Source organism: Schistocerca americana, chromosome X, assembly GCF_021461395.2.
Source record: "Schistocerca americana isolate TAMUIC-IGC-003095 chromosome X, iqSchAmer2.1, whole genome shotgun sequence".
In the NCBI taxonomy this organism is placed as follows: Eukaryota; Metazoa; Arthropoda; class Insecta; order Orthoptera; family Acrididae; genus Schistocerca; species Schistocerca americana.
In genome coordinates this window covers 539,686,633-539,700,357 of record NC_060130.1, presented here as the reverse complement: position 1 = coordinate 539,700,357, position 13,725 = coordinate 539,686,633, and the positions used below count along the sequence as shown (strand labels likewise).

At 35.3% G+C, this 13,725-nt stretch overlaps 1 protein-coding gene across 4 annotated transcripts in view; it reads right to left on the bottom strand.

Moving 5' to 3' along the window:
* LOC124555563 (carbohydrate sulfotransferase 5-like) overlaps positions 1–13,725 on the bottom strand; it is a 641,036-nt gene that overhangs the window by 45,845 nt on the left and 581,466 nt on the right. For all 4 annotated transcript variants that reach the window (XM_047129520.1, XM_047129521.1, XM_047129522.1 and 1 more), the window contains 2 exons: positions 10,903–11,138; positions 2,488–2,686 (listed from right to left, as the gene is read on the bottom strand). In XM_047129520.1, coding sequence (XP_046985476.1) covers positions 2,488–2,686; positions 10,903–11,138 — 435 coding nt within the window. The remainder of the gene's footprint in view (positions 1–2,487; positions 2,687–10,902; positions 11,139–13,725) is intronic.

Below are 13,725 nucleotides of genomic sequence, written 5' to 3'. Positions count from 1 at the left end.
ATCTTGATAGTCTATATGATTTTAAGTAGCAGTTGAAGTCACAGGCAAGGCCTAATCCAGTGAACTGAATATGTGTGCAAAACCAATATTTCTTGATTTATATTCAGATTTACATCCCTCATTGTTATCTGCATAAAGTATGCTTATTGGTGATGATCTGGAGAAAGGAAATGGTGTCCACTTCTATACTTTTCATTTTTGTAATATGTCAGTGGTAGAGATATTTCCCTCTGTTGGTTGTCAGTCAATGTTTTTCTGTGCCTTCTTTTCCCTTACTTACTAGTTTTTTCTTCTGAGGCAGAATTCATTTATACCTAAAGATAACCATCTACCATATTTACTTTCAATGCTACAGCAGTGCGTAAGATTTTTTAACATTTAATTTTATTAGAAAAGACAGGAGTAACATTTCAAAATATAAAAGTCTATGGTTCAGAAACCAGGAACTTCTGCCAAGACCATTTAGAAAATCCCTGGCTGACCATAGAATTACCTACATATGTTAAGTTGCAGTCACTGTCTTTCTTAAGAATGAAAAAAGGTCTTCACATGGATGAACTCAAATATATCTTTCATTATAGCATCCATCTACGAGGGAACAAATACAATGCTTCAAATCAAAAACATGCACTACCAATGTTAACAGCATTAACCAAGTTACTTTGTGTAAGCTGCACCTGTTTTGAAACCACAGAAAGCTAACAGATCATTATTTTACTTCAATAAATAAACTATTTAATACATCTCTTAATGTAAAAGCTGGGTTTTCTATTATTTATCTCCCCCTCTTTTTTTAAAAAAAAAAAAAAATCTGTTCGTCAATGAATTTATATTAAAAATGAAAAATTAAGTGCTCACTCACACCTTTTCATGGTTCTAAATGATATAACATAATTTTCTCACATGTGGCTCTTCAGGACCTTCATATTTTTATCCTGAGATTAAGGCACATGGACTAAAAGTCATCTCACTCAGATTTAATAAGCATTTCTTTTTGCATCTCTCACATTCAGAGTTCCAGAAATGTGAAGAAAACTGAAATAAAAATAGAAAAAGAAGACTCACACACTTAGATTTAAGCTACTGTATTAATTTAAAACAGTTATTGTGCTCTGAGAACCTACGTACAACTGGTACAGATATCATTAGTGAAGTTCCTGCAGCATGAAGGTTTTTCCTCATTAGTACAGATGTAATACTCTTATAAAATTTGAAATATAAAAGACTTTTCATGTTACTTGTTTAGTAACACTTATATTTTACATAAGATGAAACAAAGTAAATGTTGGTACCTCTGAAGCATGGCACATAAAAAGTAAAGTAGATGGCAAACACTGTAATTACAGAACTTCATGTTCAGAAATGTGGAATCATGAGGAGTAACAAACTACCCACTTTCATGCAAACTTAGAATACAGTTAAAACAATTGTTGAAGTGCACAACATTGATGTAGTTAAGTTAATAATCTGTTATTGTAAAAATCTTCTAGAAGCAACTGATGCAAGACTACATGACAATAGAGTTGACAACAGTCTGCCTACACGTTTTCTCTGTATTGCATGGTAACTGTAGCTGTTATCCTACGTGTCTCACATTATCATTATTTTTCTCTTTTTTCTTTGCTGTTCATACATTTATTTTGACCTTTCTTAATAATTTATTCTATCTTTCACTTTTCTCCCTACAAATGACTATACTTTATAGCAGTATTGGAAGTTTTGATGGAAAAAATTGACCTAGAGGTAACACAATTCCTATTTTCAGTTATATGGGAACTTAATAGTCATGAAGTAATTACTATAAGCCACCTAATGAACAAAGGTACTAGCTCATGTCTTGTGACGTGTGAGTACTGAAATTTTTCATAAAGACGTTACTGTTCTACATGATGTCACTACTTAATGAAAACTGAATCACCAGACATTCTGTTCAGTGAATAGTAACAATGCTGGCAAAAAATAACCTGAGGAATAACATATGTGGAAATCTATTACTCCTAACTGGCATGCTGATTAACAGTTTCACTCTCTCATCAAAGCCTGGAAGGCAAAGACTATAAAAGACAACATCATGTTATTTATCGTTTGATCATTAATATCCATCACTGTATACTGTTTTCTGAGCTACTTAGCCTATGTTTCCGCTAAATTCATCTTTTGGGAAATTCTTACTTTAAAAAAAAAAAAAAATAGAAAGAAATACCCTGCTGCCAATTGCAATCATATATGACTGATAATCTAGAAGAAGCTTGTTTAGGATTGCTACCTAAGAAGTTTTAGAACAAGCAAAGCAATATATGTTTTAAGATGATTATTTGGGAAAGGTCATATGGTCTCTACAGAAAAACTTTTAAAGTTACTATAAATTATCAAAATTAACTGTAATGTGTTGCCTACACTGCCTTTTATCAAATATTCTTAAAATGACCATACGATAACTAATGGCATTAAAAACAAACAAATTTATAAGAACATGCTAGAACTCACCTTTTGTCAGCAAGAAGGCGTTCAGCAAGGCTTAACTTTAGTCGTACAGTCTTCATGCTCTGAAATGGGAAGAGTCGACAGAATGGGTTTAGGAATTCTGGCAGCCAGCACAACGAAGGGTGCTGCTGACATTGCTCCCACAGCCGAGTATTGTGGGTAAATAACCACACATGATATTTTCCATATTCGAGGTAGTGATCTGAAATTATACATAGAGTTTCACTGCACTGCTTAAGGAGGAATATTTTCTAAAGTTAAAACAGTTTGTAAACTATGACCTATAAAGATTTTTTTCTATGTTTTTATTTATTTATGTGATGCATGAGATGTAGTTATATTGAAATACCTCAGTATCTCAACACAGTAACATTTCAGTAGCACTTATTATCAGCATATAAACATAATATTCAAACCACAGATAAAATATTCTTACTGCCATTAAGGTTAAACAATTTAAGGTTATGACAACTGACATGGAAAAAAAATAATTTTATATAGCAAGTTTTAGTGTTGGCAGTTTTTCTTTTTTCAGCAGATACATGCCAAGAAAGTGCATGAGGAAACATGTTGAAAGAGGGAAAATTAATGACATTCAATCATTGCAACAGCTATCATAGTATTCACATGACAGGGTTTGGAGGAAGCAAAAATATCCACATCAATATGGCCAGAAATTTTTCCGCAAAGCCTGAGATACAGTTATGATGAAATATTTAGGTCAACAACACAGTGATTTTAAATGTGAACATTTTTGTTAATGCTTTACTGTGACTGTTCTTATATCAAATGATACAATGAATTTACTGTTATCAATAACTGTTTATTTATTTCCATGGTGTGTTTTGGATATTTAAACCTTCACCATCAGGTGAACTTATGAACTTATATGTATGAATATGGCACATATACCCTATGACTTCAAGAATAGTGATATGACACTGATTACAACACTGCCAGGTGTGAATATCGAACCAAATGGAACAACAAGTTTACTGTTACTGATCACAATTTATTTAATTCACTAATGAGTTTCAGATGTTAAAACGCCATCATCTCATGGATTCATGCGGATTAATATGACATGTAAGAGTTGTGTGAAGACTTTCTTTCAGTACATGGCTCATAGTTTTTTATTTATTTATTTATTGTTAGCCCTGTAGATCATACAATTTGTACAGCAAAGCATATCATGATAGGGGACAAGTCAATTTGAAAATTATGTTAAGATGGTGTATGATGAGAGATGACAGTAGTGGTACATAACTCGCGTAGCAGAACACATATAGGATATATAGACAAAATATAAAAAAGGTGGTGTGTGATGAGAGGTGACAGTGGTGGTACATACTACACATAGCAGAATACATATAAAAGATACAGACAGAATACGAATAACATAAATAATTAAATTGTCTTTCTAAGTAGAAATGCCTACAAGTGAATAGACAGCTTATTACAAGTAATTAAAATTTTGTTTCAAGAAATTCATGTATGGAATAGAAACAGTGATTTAGTAGTAATTCCTTTGATTTAATTCTCATTATTTTTGGGTTTTTGCTTCTTTTTATGTCTGTTGGGAGGTGGTTGTAATTTTAATGCCCTACACTTAACCACATTCACATATAATTTTGTGTTGTGAGCTACAATTTGTAATTGGGTTTTATTTCTAGTGTCATGTATGGTGGTCTACATTTCTGTGGAGTGATTCCAAGTGCTGTACTGTAAAACAAGCTAGTTCCATTATATAGATGCATGGCAGTGACAGGATTTTTAACTATTGAAACAGTGGTTTACAGTGTTCAGTTCTTTTTTTACATTTCATTATTCTTACCACCTGTTTTTGTAAATTACGTGAGGATCAGAGCTATTTCCCCAAAAGATTAGGCCATAGCTCATGACAGACTCAAACAGGACATGGCACACCAGCTTCAAGGTATCTATACTGGCAGTGTCTTTCAATGATCTTAATAGATAACAGGCTTTATTAAGCTTTTGTGACAGTGCCTCAATATGTGGTTTTCAATTTAGAGTGTTACTGATGGTAAGTGCAAGAAATTTGGTGTCCTGCCTGTTTGTAATGTCATCTTTGCCAAAACCTGTAACTGCATTGAAGGGGTAAGATTTTGTCTAGTGTGGACGTTCATACTTACAGATTTTTGAGTATTTATGAGTAGTCCATTTACTTCAAACTAAGATTGTAATTGACAAGTAGTTTCATTGACTGCATCCTGCAATGTGTCACCTCTACCCGTTAACAGGATATTTGAGTCATCGGCATACAGAACAGTATGAACAATAATAACAATACGAAAAGAGCAGGGCCAAGAACAGATCCCTGAGGGATGCCTTTTGTTGTATGTACTGTATCTGACCTTCAGTGCCTGGATGTCTTCGAGTTTCTTGTCTCTACATTTTGCCTTCTTTCACTAAGGTAGCTATGGAACCAATTGTGGACTACACCTCGAAACCCATACATCTGGAGTTCCCTAAGAAACAGCTTGTGGTCGACTATGTCAAATGCCTTGGACTGATCAAGAAATATACCAACAGCAGGTTGTTTATGGTCAATGAAACTTGAGCACTTTTCTAGAAATGCATACAAAGCATGTGTGCTGGGCCTATTTTTCTGAAATCCATACTGGAAAGATGTGATTATGTTGTTAGAGTTTAAAAATATTTCTAATCTAATTAACATACAGTATTCAAATATTTTTGAGAAGGCAGACAGTATAGCAGTTGGCCTATAATTTGCTATGTCCATTCTCTGAGTTCAAATGGCTCTGAGCACTATGGGACTTAACATCTATGGTCATCAGTCAGTGTCCATTCTCTCTCCATTCTTGTAGAGAGGTATAATTTTAGCACGTTTTAGCTGGTTTGGAAATGTTCCCTCTGGAAATGAGGTTTTTATTATATTTGATGGGGGTCCACTGATGTAATTTGAACACTTATGAAGTAAGAAGCAAAGTATCATAACATGCCCTGCAGAATAAATCTTTTAACCCTGTTCTTAATAATATCTTCAATTTCATACAGTCTTGTATGAGATAGGAAAAAGGAGTTCAAAGGTGTATTGTTTCTGAGAAGATAATGTACAGTGTTTGGAGAGTTAGTCATGAGATTTGTGGGAAGAAAGTGTACAGTATTCGAAGAGTTGCCGGCCGAAGTGGCCGCGCGGTTCTGGCGCTGCAGTCTGGAACCGCGAGACCGCTACGGTCGCAGGTTCGAATCCTGCCTCGGGCATGGATGTGTGTGCTGTCCTTAGGTTAGTTAGGTTTAACTAGTTCTAAGTTCTAGGGGACTAATGACCTCAGCAGTTGAGTCCCATAGTGCTCAGAGCCATTTGAACCATGGTTGGGAGATTTGTGGAAATTTCTGAAAAATAGCTGTTGAATGTATTGGCAATTTTATGTTCATTTTCAGTTTTTTGTCCTTGTATATTTAGTGTGATTTTATCCTCTATCCTTAACTTTCTACCAGTCTGTTAATTTACAATACCCCGGATGGTCTTACATTTGTTGGAAAAACACCTAATTGTTTAATCATTATGAGCTTTATTAGCCCATTTAATAAATCTTTGGTGTGTGGTTTTGTAATTTTTATATTATACCTTGAACTCTTTGGATCTGCCACTGTCCAGTTTGCTAAGTGTGTGCAGCAGCCTCATCTTTTCTGGTGGAGTTTTAATACCTCTTGTGACCCACATATTCTGTTTTTTGTTAGCGACAGTCTTTGTTTTCTCTGGCAAATGGCAATTAAAGAAATATTCAAACATCTGCAGAAAATTGTGATAATTTTCATTGGTAGTTGAAGAAGTAAATACACTTTGCCAGTCTTCTTTCTTTAAGCTAAGTACAAAGTTATTTATGTTACTATCACTATAACTTCTACACTTAAAAACTGTTTTCCTGTTGGGAGAACACTGAGTGGTGGATTAAAATGCACTGTGATTTGAAAAACCAACATCTATAATTCTTACAGTGCAATCAGTGTTAGTAGGAACCTGATCAAGACAGCTGTTTAATCTCATTAGACATATAACTTTCATAATTAAGTTGAATGTCACCATTAAATTTACTAATTGCAACTTTTGAGCAGATTCTTCAAGGAAATCGATGTTTACATCAACAAATATTATGGTATTATATTTTTTTTATTGTGAAATGCTTTTTTTTTAGCAACAGAGCAAAGTTTCTGAGGAAGACAGAACATTTACCACGGGGTGATCTATACACACACATTATATACATATTTCGGTTGGCAAGTACTATTTCAGGGTCTTTGTCTAAGGAATACACTTCACAGGGATGGAAAGGTTCACAGCTAATGCTAGTTCTTATGTAGATACAAGTTCCACAACCTTTGTAATTTTTCCTAGAAAAGTGGTGAACTAATCTGAAATTTTGAATATATTGATAAGGTAATTCTGACTCCTTTAGCCAGTGTTCACTAATACACAGTAAGTGCATGTCTGACAGAACATTAGTATCACTCATAAGATTTTCAAGTTCACTTACTTTATTTCTCAGTCCTTGTATATTGTGACAGTATATGTTAAGGTTATCACATTCTTCTATGTGAGGAAGATTTATGTCTGCTGCATCCTCTTGCAAAAGAGGTGACTTGACCATACAAAATCTTCATTATTAGCTGACATTTTTTTCTTAATTTTTCTTGACTATCTTCTCGGAGATATTGCTGCTTGAAGCTGTACTCTCATAAGAACGTGACTCTCCAATGATGAATATGATGTAGTAGGAGTATGTTGTAATCTTGTAGACTTTTCTTGTTGAGCTGTTGTTTGAATAGCGGTATCCAAATTTTGCCTGTGTAATAATTCGCTGCCAGTTTCTTGTGCTTTGTGGGCGATGTTTTCTTACCTGCTTCTTCATTAATTGCATGTGAATTTTTTGACGCACCTGTTTCTTTTTCACCCAATAGTACAGTTTCATTAAGCACAGGTGCTTTTAGTGAGATTGGTGGCATGGTGTTTTCATATAGTTTGGACGTTTCTGTTAATACTGCATTAGCAAGTACATGTTTTCCTTGGCGGTTTCTGTACATTCCATGGCGAGTAAAGTAGCTTCTTTCTTCGGAGCTAATGTCTAAAAACGTGACATGTTTGAATGCTTTACAGATTTTTCGAAACTTTCTGTTTGTGAAACTTAGTTCAGTATTTACAAATGAACTTTTTATTACGTCATGTCTGTATAGAATGCTAACAATGGTCGTTTTTTGTTGCGAAATTCTTTCCAACGTTTGGCGCAATGCTCTGACTGCATTTTTTTACTCAATTTTATATACATCATTAGCTCCAGCAATAACTACACTGACATCATTTGAGTGTGGATTGTAGTCTTTAACTATTTCCTGGAGGGGAGCCCCGGGTTTTACAGTTCCTGTAACAAAAACTCCGATTGCTTATTCATAAGAATAGTGGCCAAATCTCGCCCATGGCTATCAGAGAAAATGCGAATTTTTGGTTTTGTTGCTTCTTCTCTCAGTAACTTGTTTCGTCTATCTGGCCATAAATCAAGTTTTAAGCCATTTACCACACTTCCAATGCCTTCAGAGTTGCTCTGTATAGGCTACTATTTGTTTGCTTCTGTTTTGAAACTTTGGGAGGCACAGCTACATCACTTAAAATACTTGACCTGTTTGCAATTTCAGTCTTCTTTTGTGCATGTTTCTTGTGCACAAGGAGTTGAAATGTGTTTGTCGTATTTTTAGCATATACTGAAGCACTTTGTCTAGCGCAAACAGTTTCCGTACTGATGTTGTAAATAGCGCTTTGTTCATTTTCCATACATGAAGAATTTATATCGACACTCAGTCTATTCATTAGTGATTCAATACCTTTAATATAGTTTTTAGCCATTACGAGTTGTTCTTGCAGCGCATCTGAGACGGATTCAACAATACCGCCATTATGCTCTTTGATTGCACTACCTTGTCCATTGCACTGAACAAAGCCACATTCACAATGTGGGTTTATCACTTGTATATTCTTCATGCACGATTTATGGATCCACAGATGTGTGAAAGAGCATAAACGAATACCACTGTAAACACTATTTTGACAGTTTATGCACTTTAAATCGTATGTAACTGGCTTCTCTACAGAACACTTTACTGTTATTTGGATACCCGACGCCATCTTGTCCATACTTTTTGGGAAGTCTTTGAAAATGTGAACGAAAATATAAATGTGGAAGTTGAAGGGCCTCCAATGGTCACAGGCTCCCTTTGCTGTCACATTACATCACATACAGCTATCTTTTTAAACAATGAATGGAGCTGAGAGGCATCTAGAATCTAATATATATGGAACATACAGCAAAGAAAAACATTATTCTGATGAATGACTAAAATGAGTATGGTATAACTGATAGTAGGCTAAAATTGACTGATTAAATATGCTACAGACCAATCTGCTACCAGAACCTTTGTTTGGCATCAACATTCATTGGCTTCACCAACTCACAACCAAATAATCTCCTTTCAATCTAACTTAGACATGGGACTACACTACAGATCAGTCTGTCACCACAACCAAATCAACTGATTTTGGCTGAGTGCCAGTTCAGCTGTACTCATTTCAGCAACTCATGTCCTTTGGAGCAAGTAATAAAGCAGGGTTAAGATATCTGGTTGCATAAATGAACAGAAATATGTCCAGGAGTAAAATGACTCATTCCATATCATTACGATTTATCATGCAAAATGATCCATGGAATGTAGAACCACCTAACTAAGTAACTAGATTGTTTTCTGTCAAGTTTACATACCACAATATTTTTTGTCATTTAGAATGGACTCAGACTGTTTTATATCATGTTTATATACTTGGAGCAGTTTAAGGATTTCTCGTTTCTTGCCTTTGGGTTGAATATGTATAATATGTAAAATGTTGATACTTTTGTTATTAACATGGCGTTTAATGTCATGCAGCTGAGCGGCTACTGCTGATGTGTGTGTGTGTGTGTGTGTGTGTGTGTGTGTGTGTGTGTGTGTGTGTGTGTGTGTGTTTGTTTTCTCTACTAGATAGTGCCACAAGTTACCCCAAAGTTGTAAGACAACACATACATGTCACATCCATTCACATAAATCGACCTGGTGATGGAGGTTTGAACCTCTTAAATACATCATGGAAATAAATAAATAGTTAAAGGTAACAGTAAACTTGTTGTTTCTTTTGTACACAACAACATTTCATGTTTGCTTCCGCTGAATACGAATAAAGTGCCTTAAACATTGTGACTCCCTGTTCAGGAGGAGGATGTGAGATAAGACACAGCTTGATGAATAAAAAGATTATTCTCTCACTCAATAACCATTTAAATTATCATAAAAATAAAAAAAGTCAAGAATGTTGAGGTGTTTCCAAAAGCTGCATAGCCATACAAATGCACTTTATTTGCAACTATTAGTTTCACATCAGTACAGACACATATTCAGGTTTATCTGTCAAGAATACAAATCACTGTCCATTTTTTTTTTAAATGGTAGAAGTACAGAACCACCGACAGTGTTCGCATTCTACAAAAAACAATGACATGTACTAACAGGGGGTTATATTTTTACAGTGTAGGTGGACAATTACAGAGTCCCAACATTCAGGAAGTTAATCATATTAAAAGTGAAATCACAATGGTGGGTCATCATAATAAAACTGAGTACATGCAAAAGATATTTGTGAAGATGTACAAAGTGTGACTGCTGAATGAGCCAGGCTATTATTGTTGTTCACGATTCTTAAATTTCTGTTATCATATTTAATACTATTAATTGTATGTATCCAATTGTTACCATTCAAATGTCTTAAACACAAAAATACTGCATAATTATCAAAAGGACAAACAAAAACACAAACCAGCAAAACAAAAACCAAAACATAACTATTTACTCGCCCCCAGTATTCTAAATTAAAGTATGTCTGTTCACTGTTATACTAATGTCTGTACAACTAGTATTCTGCATGTTTTATTGTCCTAATTAAGGTCTGTGCTTATGTAATTTTTGAACTATGAAAACTACTGTAGATAAAAATTAAGTGGCACACAGCGATACAGAATTATAGTTTACAAAATGAGATAAGTATTATAAGTAGGTGAAAATATGATAATCTGCTGGATAATTACATTTCATATCTCAATATAAAGATTTCATCAGTGTTAGAAGATAATCTTTCATAAATTAAAATCAGTTTGAACTCACAAAATTTGCTACGTAAGTTTAAAAATGACCACAGCACAAATTTCAATATTTGAAAGTTAGTTTGTTATACATAAGGCACTATAATGTTAAATTACTCATGTGAAGTTCAAACAATTAATTATTTATATTTTAAAGTTATTTATGTAATGTATTTAAATATACAGTTTAATAAGCAGCGAACAGAAAGAGTTTACATACCTAGGCCTGTGTAGTTACAGTTGAGCAAGGCCTTCAGTATTCTTACAGCTTCACTCGCTGAGGGCTCTTCTCTGATCCGAACAATGTCGTAATCAAGAAGTGGTTCATAATGGTAGAAGTTTCCAGGGTGACTGTTCAGAACATCCCCCAAGAAAGTCGAACCTGATCTCCAGGTTGTTATAACTAGGTTCCTAATTGGTTGGCCTCCCAGTTCTGGCACAAGATCTGCAAGCGATCTGAAAACAGAAGTACTTCTACAGTAACCCACCGAGTATTCTACTTCCAACCTGCAGGAGATATGTAATCTTTTTCTTCTCAGGCAGAGTTATTAAAAGACTGTACATATCTGCATGTAATTTCTTGACTGATTGAATAATAGATCCATATGAAACACATAGCAACCATCTCAACGTAGGTAAAAATAATTGACAAGTAAAGACCGTTCAGCTCTAGGGATATGGTATGTGAAAGTTGTGTACTAAAATAACATATGTATAGAACTGATAACTGGTAACATAACTACATAACCAAGTAGCTGCTGGATTCAACCTCTGAAGTGGCTCAATAATTTTTCCCTTGGACATCACAAACACTAAGATTTACACAAAATTGCACATTAAACTCAGTCTCAAGAATATATGTCGAGAATTGCATGGAACTCAAATATATTAAGGATATTCTGATGATTTTCACATCATTTTTTTCATAATTTTCGCTATTTGGGGATATGAAAAAAAATGTAAATTAGAGAACACCTGAAACTTAGATGACAGTTAACTTCTTGACACCTATTCCTCATATGTGCCCATGTAACATACATAAAATCCACAATTGATCAAGGTGTAAGATAATAAATGTATATAAGATATGTATCTCATAACAATAAATCTACAATGGAGTTATGATAATACAAAAAATTCATTCACTGTTCTTAATTGTTCTTTGTCATAGTGCAGATATTCAACAAATTATCATAACATACACCATATGCTTTCTGATTTCTGATTTCTGTTTTAGCCTGCCCCTGTTACACTTATAATGCTCATAATCATGAAGGAATGCAGCTGTATTGATATGTACATTGTTAAAGGTAAGTCCTGTATTTCTGAAGTTCAAGTCAATCACATTTTAGGAAAATACATAAGGCACAAGTTCTGATGTTGCTAGTCCTAATACATTACTGTGGGTGTGCTGCTGGTGAGATAGGTTGCAAGATGCCCCCATGTCACAGTAATTAAATATTATATACATCAGTGCAAAATACATATCACATACAATAGCAATTGCTAAAAAAAATATCATTAAGTATATTATTTCTGAATACACACTGAAGTTAATGCATTAAATGTAAATATGTGTGGTGTGTGTTCTTTCAGACATATCTGAAAGAACATACACCATTTTTTATCCAGAAGCCACTATGAATTAAGACACGAAGGAATTACAGACACTGGTTGCAAGTGGGCACTGATTTAAATTAATGGGGAAAGTTGAAAATTTGTGCCGTCCAGTAGAACCCAGGTCTCCTGCTTATTAGGCCTCGCCTTAATCATATATGTGTGTGAGTGGGGGGGGGGGGGGTGAAGGGGGGGTGGCTTAGTGGCCAGAGCATCTGCCTAGTAAGCAGGAGACCTGGGTCTCCATCCTGGTCCGGCACCAATTTTCAACTCTCCCCACTGATTAGGCAAGGACAGCCAATGATACCTTCAGTGTGGATGCACACCAGGCTAACACTCATGAGAATTGGTGAACATAATGCGAGTAATGAGGATAATGGGCAAGGGGCCATAAATTAGTAGTGTGTGGTTAAGTTGAGAATTTGGGTCTGATGGGAGGAGTGTTAGGGTAGTCCCTGCAGTTGTGATGGCCCCTGTGACCAGATGGATTAGTGGTCAGAGCATCTTCTGAGTAAGCAGGAGACCTGGGTTGGAATCCCAGTCCGGCACAAATTTTCAACTTTCCCCATTGATTTAAATCAATGCCCACTTGCAGCCAATGTCTTTAATTCCCTTGTGTCTTAATTCATAGTGGCTGCTTGATCAACCCCAATGGTGTCTGTTTCTTTGTACATGTCTGAAACAACAGACACCACATATATATAACAAAGACAAGGGTAGCCAATGATATCTTCAGTATATATGCACACCAGGCTTGAACTCTTACGGGAATCGGTGAAATGCCGAGAGTAATGAGAATAGTGGGCTAGGGTCACAACATTAGTAGTGTGTGGTTAAGCCGAGAATTTGGATCTGACAGGAAGCACGCTAGGATAGTCCCTGCAGCTGTGATGACCACTGTATCCAGATGGATTACAAGGGAAACTCCCCATAGCACCCCACTTAGTTTTAGTGGTAAGATGGCCCAGTGGATAGCCCATCAAAAACTGAACACAGATCAAGCACATAAACAGGCAGAAGTCGTAATGAACTGTGAAAAAAGAATCAAATAGAAATAGTGGACGGTTCATACTCAAGAAGGCCAACATCGACCATATTTGACGAGCTGCCCAGTAATGGTTATGTGGTCACGTTGATGACTGTGAAGGGTAAAATCCGTGTTCGAATCTCCCTCCTGCCTAATTTTTTTTCTCACTAAATTATGAACTGTAAATCTGGTCACTAATGCATCTGTCCACTGTATTCAGATTTGTGTCTGTGCTAAGGTGTGACGTCCATATGCAACAGCAAAGTGTAAGGAAGACACCTCCTATTGTAGGTACCTCCTATTTGTTCCCCACAAGCACCACATCCTATGACCCCTGTATTCCATTTTCCAAGTTTTGACTCTTTAACGCTTAACATGATTCACATTTATTTTTTTTTT